At 34.7% G+C, this 9974-nt stretch overlaps 1 protein-coding gene across 1 annotated transcript; it reads right to left on the bottom strand.

The window, feature by feature from the left end:
- Positions 1 to 1387: 1387 nt before the first annotated feature.
- LOC106387525 (transcription factor bHLH137) lies at positions 1388 to 3792 on the bottom strand. Its single transcript, XM_013827395.3, has 8 exons — positions 3190 to 3792; positions 2944 to 3099; positions 2770 to 2835; positions 2576 to 2644; positions 2397 to 2480; positions 2182 to 2292; positions 1945 to 2057; positions 1388 to 1803 (listed from the first exon to the last, which is right to left on the bottom strand). Exons 1-7 carry the CDS (start codon positions 3586 to 3588, stop codon positions 1983 to 1985), a joined length of 960 nt encoding a protein of 319 aa, XP_013682849.1. The 5' UTR covers positions 3589 to 3792; the 3' UTR covers positions 1388 to 1803; positions 1945 to 1982.
- Between the last annotated feature and the right edge of the window lie 6182 nt (positions 3793 to 9974).

The following is a 9974-nucleotide window of genomic DNA, read 5'->3' as shown; positions in this document are numbered from 1 at the left end:
AAGTCTTATCAACTGTTGAAACAGAACCAATCGATGCCTGCATATTGTAGATGTTTATTTTACGGTCGGCTACAATCATTATACTTTAGGTACCTGTAAATAAAATAAACCAGTTAGATCTAGTGCAAGAAATTTCCATTTGTTATATTATGGCTGCATATGTAATTGTTAGATAATTCAACTAATCACAATAATGAGATGAGAATTCTGCTAACTTATTCAAGTGTTTACTTTCTGAGCAATTTGTATAATAATAACTATTGCACCCAATTTTCATTAGTTTCTGCATATCATTTGTGGTTTGGATTCTTCCAATAGTGCTGCTGCTGTATTAAGCCATTTTAGTTGAAAATTTTGATATATACTATACTTTCGATTATTATCCATAAGTATCTTATGGTTTCTCCTTTCCCAAGAAAGTATCTTAAGTTTGCTCTAATCAGTATTTTTCCTATTATCTATTTAATTTGAATTATGAACATCTGTGGAATATATATAGTGACAATTGTTTAAGGGTTGTATATATAGTGTTGTAAGATCTATATCCGTTAAATAATCTTTTACAGTAAAAATATGGAGAAAATTCTTTTTTTTTTGTTATTCCAGTTCCCTCTAAATCTAACCAATCAAGTGAAAATGAAAAAATGTTTTACTCTCATTCTCGCCAAGTTTTTTGCGTTTTTAAGCATATATCGGATTTGATTGGTAATTTTAGAATAAACTAGAGTAAAAAAAAGTGAATCCGAGTGGAAAAAAATTGGGGAAAAACAAGAAAAGAAAACACTTTTACTCGAGCAAAATGTAGAGTATACAGTCTATGTTTTCCTCCATTTTAAATAGTGTAAGAGTGAAAAATGTATTCCACTAAAAATTTTGTGAGATTTAGAGTAAATTTATTTTTAGAGTAAAAGTTTACACTAAATAATACAATCCAGTCGCATTCATCATTATTTTCACTCTTCATTATTGAAGGGAAATCCAGAGTAACTCATCATTTCTTTTCTTCTATTTTTTCCCTAACTTTTTTTTGTTTTTCATTCTTCTCAATTACTACATATTACTCTGCCTATGTTACTCTAATATTTACCTCTCAGACCCTAAATAAAACTTAGGATATGTGTAACATATACGTATGCATATGTATGATGCATGTAATTTGAAAAGACAGGGGAATGGGAGTTATCAATGCGTGACAAGTGAGAGCAGAAAACTATGACCAAACTATTCAACTGTACATTAAAGCGTTCCAGGAAGGGAAATCTAATATTTCTGACATTATGTAACAAATGAATTGACAGGAAACGAATCTTAATATATATATATATATGGGTTTTCACCCGCATATTATTTATGCTGAAGAAATATAACATGAGTGTCTTGATACCAGTTTACACAAAAATGAATGGAGAAATAAATAAAACAATATTTGTCCAAGATATACTTAACAAGTGAATAATCGAAAGTATTCAAATTTAAATTATATATTATAAACACAATAAATAAGCTAAGCGGTCTTGTTTTATATGTGTCTGTTTCCTCCATCGAATTGCCTCTGCCCTTTCCTCAGATGACCATCTCTTTTATCATTTGACGATGATGTTGATGATTATGGCGATGAATGTATGCTATGAGAGCATGCATGCAAATAATGATGTTGAAAATCTCGGGGCCACATATGAAAATGAGTTTTTTATTTATTTTATTTAAACCCTCGAAAAGGAATAATTAACTACATCCTCTAAACCAGCCCTGGCTTACGTAGATTTTATCCCCTCCCTGCATATTTGAGGATATTGAATCAACCTACATCCAATACAATAGCAATAATTACGAAACCAAAACCAGCTTTTTGACAATTATATGAGAAATGTTAAAATAATAGTAACAATAATAATTGTAACATGTATTAGGTTCGTTGAAGAGACAAGATCAGAAGAAACTCACGAAAGCAGGCTTTTGTGTTTGTGTCGACATGTGATTAATTAAGAGAAAGAACAAAAGCTGTTGTTGTTGAACCCACTTCTGTCTACAATCTTCTCCCTTTCCCCTCCATCTTCCTAAATTAAGAAACACATAATTTATCAGTTAATATTTAATTGATCCTTATCTATTCTTGATTATCCTTACTATAATATCTTTTTTACAATATAATTTTTAATTCATAAAAAGGAAATAAAATACCTGAAGATGTGCCTCTGCGGGTATTATGGAATCATCCAATAGTGAAGAAAAGTTAGTAGTAGTTGTTGGCATTGCATTAGCAAACGACGTTCCAACGTCTGCGGATCCTATCTGTTCATCAGCACGATACTTAATTGCGATCGGTAACCAACTTTTGGTATTACTAAAACCGGATTTTCGTTAACCGGGGTTTAAGTAATTAAGAGATGGAGTACCTCGGGTCTAACTATGATGCCATCAAGGTCCGAACCGAAGTCATAGACCACTGGACTTATGGAAGCTAGCTTCATCGAGAGAAACTAATGAAAAAGTAAAAATAGTTATAATTTATATGTATGTAACTACTATTTCAAACTTAAAATGTCATAAGAATAAGATATATAGAAAAATGCACCTCAACTTGATTCTGCAAGGACTGCACATAATTTATAATCTCATCCAACATGAGGGCCTTCCCTGTTACCTATTCGGTTTTATGTCACATTTGGATTATAAAAATCATTTTAGAAATAAAAAAGGATATCAAAACATTATCATTTCATAATTAAAATGGTTGTCATTTCATAATTAAAATGGTCTCTAGCTAACCTTATCACATCCTGGGACAAGGTTTTGCAGAGTCCTCATCCGTTCACTTATCTTTTCCCTTCTCGCCTATATTTAATTATTTAAACATCCAACTTATTTCAATTAACTAGTTTTATATATATTTAAAGACATTAATGAAATAAATACAATTTAAAACCAAAAAGACCAATATACCCTCTCGGCGAGGCTGTGGCTATCAGTAGCTTGGCCTCTTCTAGCTCTAACGTGAATGTAATCTTTGGGAGGCTCTTGTTCGTTCGCTCTCTTCTCTTTTACGTCGCTTGAGCTACCATTTCTTGGCTTTTTGCTTTTTCTTCCCTCTACTCCTTCCTGATTTGTAAACCACCCCAACATTTACGTTTTTGTCTGTCACAACCCCGTCCAAAACATGAAAGCACATTACAAGTTGACTTAATTTACCTTGGACTTAGACCCATTTCTGGTCTTCCTCCGTTGTTTTTTTCCTGCGGATGGTCCGGGGCTGAGCTGGTCGCTTGTGAGTGCTGCAGTTGCATTAGTGTTGATATGTTTCTTAACATCAGAGCTTTCGGTTTTCTCAACATTAAATGAATCAAGAAATGGGTTCAAGGAAGTATCTACTATTGTAGAAATGTTTGGTGGTGGATAGAGAGGGTTCTGGTCGATGAAACCAGAGAGCTTAGTTGAGGAGTTGGGTGAGGAAAAGAGAAGAGGATCAAGAAGAGAATGAGGGTAATGTTGGAAATAAGAGAAAGATGCCATTTGAAGAATGGAAGCTTCAGATTTCTTATCTTTGTGAGAGTGTGTTTTCTTGTTTGTGGGAAGAACAAGTAAAGACATGAAATAGTTTATATAAGCAATTGTGTTTTGTATTCAGAGAGGCATGGAGAAACAGGGGAAATGGTAGTTGGGACCACTTTTCTTCATTGGATTTATATTTTACCTTTATTTCGGCGGCAAATTTTTTTGCGAGTCTGTTTTTTTTTTCTCTTCCTTTTTGTTGAATATCAATATTGTATACTAACAATATTGTGTGAAGAATAACAAAGCATTATATATTAATATTGTGGTAAAAGAAAAGCTTATATGGTATATCACTAACGATTCTTACGTACTGTTACTACTGTATCATAAGTTTTCACGTGAAAAATATTTGGAAATAACACCAAGATTTTGAAAACAAATTGTTATAGTTTCTTTTTTACCAATTATAATTTCTTGCATTGGTTCATTAGTTACATATATTCAATCTCGATGAACCACACACTATTTACAAGCACGAGTACATACGTAATAGATTTGTGTGTACGAAGAGTGGACCACAATTAAAATTACTTTGGTATTTTAACATCAGTTAGAAATTTTAGTTACTAGGTTAATTTCTTGATTTTATCTCAAAATAAATTCACCCACCAAGATAATGATAAACATTACAATAGAAAAGATGGACTTAGAAACCTGTTTGACTTTTAATGACTGTTAAAATATAAAAGTCTGATTGAAATCTGATTTAAAGACATGAAAGTTAAAAAAATTATTACAGCCTATATATAGTTCATCCAGTCACCCCTTAGATTATCCTCCTACCCAAACATTTAGTATATGAAGCTTTTTTTTTTTTTTTGTCACGATAGTATATGAAGCTTAAAAGAAGAAAATAAAAATGTTTTTGGACGCGTGAATTTAACATTAAAAATCTTTACGTGGATACGCCTGATACTTAAACTTTTGTCCATTTTTGTAAAAATGAAATAAATACTTTGTCCCTTTCTCACTTTGGATCGACATGGGAAGTTTCCTATACAGAAGAAGACAAAATTGAGAAAAAGAAGTAAAAACAGAAATTTTGAATAAGTTGTGAAGTCTAATCCCATGATATCGTTAACCATACAAATAAGACAAACAATCATAAATCAATATTTTGTTTTGATATAATCGGGTACTTAACTCTTTAAATCTATATCCCTATGTTTAATCTAATATACATTCTTAACGCTGTAATGTATTTAGTGTCTGATTTCTGTGATGTATCTTTTCGCATGTATTACAATTATGTTTTACAGAAAAATGCCACAATACAATTTATCTATAGTGCTACATTTAATCACTTTTTCCCCGGCAGTAACTCTTTCTCAGTAAAATTCCGGAAGTCTTACTGATTGAATCAACATATACCATTTGTTTCTTCTTTTTTGTTTCCGCAAGTATGAGTTAGTTAAACTCGAATACTATACACATATATAACTGTGTAAATCACCACAAATCAGTGCTTAGTGTCATTTGTTATTAAATGCATGCTACATACCTTTTTGGTATATGTTTCTACGCATGTACGTTTCTTACATTTTTCTCTATTAGTATAGTGTTTTGTGTCATTCGTTTCCTATCAAATGCATGCTACGTACTTTTTTGGTATCTATTTCTAGGCATTTATGTTTCTTATATTAGAATGTTACTGTTTAACTGAAAACATATACATTACACCTAATTTTGGCAGAATCATATATCACAAATGATATATATCTAAAGCTATCATGTTCGATAATGGTGGAATTGCGCGTAATACACACGCGCCCCCAAATATCCTCCCAAACCTAACTTTTCGCGACTCCACCGTCACGACCTCCGCTTGCCTCTCCGGCGCCAATCGGCGTTGCGAGAGGGCTCCTACTGCTCCCACCTTGTCCATATTCCTCTCCGGCGTGGTTGATGTTGGTGAATGACTCTGCACTTGGTTTTCTTCGGCGTGCTTCGTCGAAGGTTTGAGATGTGCTTCGAGTTCTGGAGCCCTAGCGACTGCTCCATCTCTCTGAACCTTTCTTAGCCAGGTTATATGTCGCCTCTGCCAGCTTCTGTGTTATCCCGTCGGTGTGGTTCCTTAACGTCGCTTTGTGGCTATCTTCGTCAAAGGCTATCTCGGGTGGCTCCACTTGAGTTTTGAGGTCTCGAGACTTCTAGCACCGGTGAGGAAACGACACGTTCGTATCTTCGAAGGTTCAAGCTTAAGTGATTCTGCTATTGAGTGTAGCTTTAGTTAGCTCCTCGTCCCTCCTTTGTTTCGGAATTGGCGTCGCTTGTTGGTCTGAGTTTGATTTGCAGGTTAAACAGATATGGGTAACAAAGTTTCTTCGGATTCCTTGTGCTCGGGGTTCGCTTTGCTACTAGAGGAGGTAGTAAGGCCCATGAGTGGTGATGCTGCCCCTTGTTCGATACCGGCTTAGAGGACGAGTATGGATTGTGCAAGTTGAGCGCTATTAAGCTTTTGCGGTTAGTGTTGTCCCGTCTTTTGCTGGAACTTGGTTCAGTTCATTTTCCCTGCTCGGACCTAGAGGGCAGTCCTTGAGCGGGCGTGGTTCTGCTCTTCTGAGGAATAGCAAACTGTTCGGGTAACCGGATGAAACAACTTCTTGTTAGCGTTGCGTGTCTCGTCTCACTTGTTTTCGAGCTTCTCTTCTCTTACCCAGCTTGGTTCAGCCTCTCACTCAGATTTTTCAAGTTTGTATCGCTATCTTTAGTCCTGTTCGCTTTCAAGCAGAACGGCTAAGATATCGATTGATATTTGCATCCATGTTTTTATCTTTTTTGCCATGGAATCAAGACCAGAGGTCTTATATCTTGTCAAACACATCATGTAAAACCTCAACTTTCATTTTGAAATGATATTTACCATTTAGCAAAAAAAAAAAAAAGCTATCATGTTCGAGTCTCAGCAGTTGAGGGGAGAGAATTTAACAATCGGTTCTTATCACTAGTCATGATTTTTGGTCCGAAACTTCGTACAAAGAAACAATACAAAAATATGTTATGGAATTCGTTTTCTACCAAGTATCTGACTGGTTCAAACGCAACGGCTACGGTTGCGGGAGTTTGCGGACATGGGTGGTTGCGGTTCCTAGCGATTTTAAGAGATTTGTACGACTGGTTCTGCAGTTAGAAATTGGTGTATTCGCGGGATACTTATGACTGGTTAACTACTAAACACTAGAAAAATTACCTTCTCGCAACCGTCCGCAACCGCAAACGCCAGCTGGAACTAGAGATGACAATCATGGATCTGGACCGCGGGCTTAGCCCGTAAAGGACTGTCGCGGAATGGTATTGGGACGAGGTTTTCTAGGCCCGCAAATTTGCGAGCCTCGCGGGACGGGTCTTTGCGGGACTGGGTCTTTTGCGGGATGGGCCGAAACGGGTCATGCGGGATTACATGGACCCGCATTTTTTTCTTCATTTTTTATTTTACTTGAAAAAAACGAGAAAGATAGTGAGAAAAAAGCGATTTTTGTGACTTTTCCCCCAGAAAACATAAGGAATTCCGGCGATGATGATTCGAGCTCCGGTGATGATTATTCGAGTTCCGGCGATGACGACTCCAGCTCCAGACGATTCGAGCTCTGGTGGTGTTTTGATTTGTTTTTTTCTTTTTATTGCATACAACTATGAATTGTTTTATTACAATGTGATATTTCTTGTTTAAGTTGATTGGTTTTATTTTCAGTACTGTGAAGTGGTGTTTTTCTTAAATTAAATTTGGTTATAATGGTGTTTTTTAGGAAGAAAGTTAGTTGTATATCACGTCACTTGTATAATTTGGCAAAATGATTCACGATTTTTTTTGCAATCCAAATAATTAAAAAGAGAGATGGTTTGATGAAGACATACAACACTTAAGCCAAATTATTACAAAGACAACAACTCAATCAGATTCAAACTTAACAAAATCTTATGCTGATAACAAAAAAAGGCTTTTAACTCAAGAACGCAAGCACAAACGGAGCTTTGTGACATTGATTTTGATAAGACTTTAGTGAAGCTTAATGAGCTCTCTTCAACTTTCTTACACAATTTTTCTACTTGAACATTCATGAAAGAAGCTGTAGCAGGTGGTTTGATAAGGAGACGTCCCGCGGGACGCCCCGCGAAGGCCTATATATTCTGCGGTACGGGTTTGGACCGATATTTTGAAGACCGCAGCCCGCGCGGGACATGCTCGTTGTGACCCGTTCGACGACTAACCCGCTGCGGTACGGGACAGAACGGGATGGATAAAACTGTTTGACATCTCTAGCTGGAACCAGTTTTTGAATTTAATAGGTTTATAGCGGTTTGAAGCGGTTGTTGCAAAACACCAACAACCGCTACCAACCGCAAAAGCGGTGTCTGCGGGTATAGCGGAAAAACCATGTTCTAAATCCATATTAGGAATGATTTCTTAGCATGCTGCGGGCCATATATCTTTCTATGGCTCTTGGGGCTAGTTTCCTTCTTTTAAGATTAATTAATACTACTGATTAGAGTCCTTGTCTTCTTGCATCGCGGCTTCTATCTATGCAATGAAAATGTATTTCCTCTACACTTAAAAAAGAAAAATTAAGTGAAAGACACAATAAAAAAAATGTGAATATGAGATATCTCAAAAATTAATGTACCGAATGCGATAATTAGATAGATTACTTCACTTTAAGAAACCGACAACTTCCATTTTATGGTGTGATCAGGCAACTCAAGTTAAATATAAATATGTGATTCGTAGTATCAAAAGCTTTGTATATTTTAGGTTGATCTCATATATAGTTGTTATAAGTAAATAATAAATAGTTTACTACGATCAAAGAAGTACGATACAAATAACAAAATGACACGTGTGTTCAAAATTTTCACTGTTATCCAGCCTGTTATTATTTTATTTGTTGTTCAGGGAAGTATGGATCTTCTCTTGTTAGAAGAATATAAATAAATTAACCTTTTTAACCAAAAAAATATTAACTTAGGAACAAACAAACTTTTCCAGCTACGATTTAGATAATCATAGAAGTCTCTATCATCATGATACGAGCGATTACCTTTACTCACAATCTAATAGTATGGCCTACATTGCAATAAAAATACTAAAGACAAAAATGATTCAAATTGAAATTGAGTTTTGTAATTGCACGACTCTTTCTCATTTTCATTCAAGTTACGGATGTATGCAAAATCTCCAAAGATTTAACAGTACTTGTGCAACTGGCACTAGCTAGGTTCCATTATTTGACTTCGCTTTCTTTTACACAAATACGAAATTCAACATGAAACGTTTTATCTTAATCCTATGTTATATCAACTTCAGTTTAGTCTATAAACCAGCTTGTGACAAGTGTTTTTGTATCTATGATCTAATTAATGTATGTTAGCGTGACTAATAATTTGAGCTCCTTTCTCGATGCCAAAATCTTGAGTCTATGGTTCATTTTCCAAATACTATGTGAAACGTTCAAGTGATCAAACTACCACCAATCCTTGCTCATTTTATAAAATCCGTTAAATCTCAACCATTTTAGTTTTATCCATTCCGTTTCATTATATAATTTTGCAAGCTAAAAGTTCAGAAATTATAAATGTATTTTTCTTGAAAAATGTTAATATATATATTGAATATAATTCAAATAATCATGAAAGTTGCATAATTTGTTCCATTAAATCTATATTTTCCACATAAACTCACCTACAAGGTTTTTTGCCATCCACTTTTATTTTTGTAGATGAGTTAAAAAAAAATATTATGATTTTCTCATATATCCACAATATATGTTTTCATTTAAGAAAAATTAACAATCCAAAAGTAAGCTTATATTCTTAATTTATATTTTACGGGATTTTACTATTCAAGCAATATTAACTTTATATATTTTTAAGTGTTTTTGATATATTTTGTCAAAATTTTATTTGATATTTGAGAAAATGCTGCTAAAAGATCCCCCCATGAGTGAGACTAAATTTTATTTTGGTTTATTTCTTTCACTACCCATTTGTTTTTTTCTTTGGCATTAATTTTCTCCCACACACTATAATCTCACCTTCTTCACGTCTCTCTCTCAAGCAACTGCATCAGTCCTTTGCTTCCTGCTTTTTCGCTCTTCCAAACACCTTCAATGTCTCGCATATGCTGCCAAGATGCAACAGTTTTTTTTCCTAAGCCCCCTAATTTCATAGCTAAAGAATATTAGTTTTATGTTTAGTTGGACATGTTTGGTGGTGTGCTTACTGTTTCCTCGGCACAATAAAGGTTTGTCAAATGAACAAGAACAGAATTTGGTAGCAATAGAAATTGGATACCGCTCTTGAAGTAAGACTTAACAATTTTTTCTCTAACCTACTGGTCCTCTTTTGAGCCATCCACATAAATATAAGCCTGGGAAACTGCTCTTGAAGTAAGACTAACCACTCGACCTCTTACATTCGGGACAATA

This window comes from Brassica napus, chromosome C3 (genome assembly GCF_020379485.1).
Source record: "Brassica napus cultivar Da-Ae chromosome C3, Da-Ae, whole genome shotgun sequence".
NCBI classification, from domain to species: domain Eukaryota; kingdom Viridiplantae; phylum Streptophyta; class Magnoliopsida; order Brassicales; family Brassicaceae; genus Brassica; species Brassica napus.
The sequence above is the reverse complement of the archived record's forward strand: the minus strand, read 5'-3'. Positions and strand labels throughout refer to the sequence as shown.

Bases quoted from the DNA above. Each gene is read 5' to 3' on its own strand.
- LOC106387525 (XM_013827395.3), bottom strand. From the start codon at position 3,588: ATGTCTTTACTTGTTCTTCCCACAAACAAGAAAACACACTCTCACAAA. The intron at 3,100-3,189 runs GTAAATTAAGTC...TTTACAAATCAG, and splicing joins GAAATGGGTCTAAGTCCAAG to GAAGGAGTAGAGGGAAGAAA. The intron at 2,836-2,943 runs GTATATTGGTCT...AATTAAATATAG, and splicing joins GCCACAGCCTCGCCGAGAGG to GCGAGAAGGGAAAAGATAAG.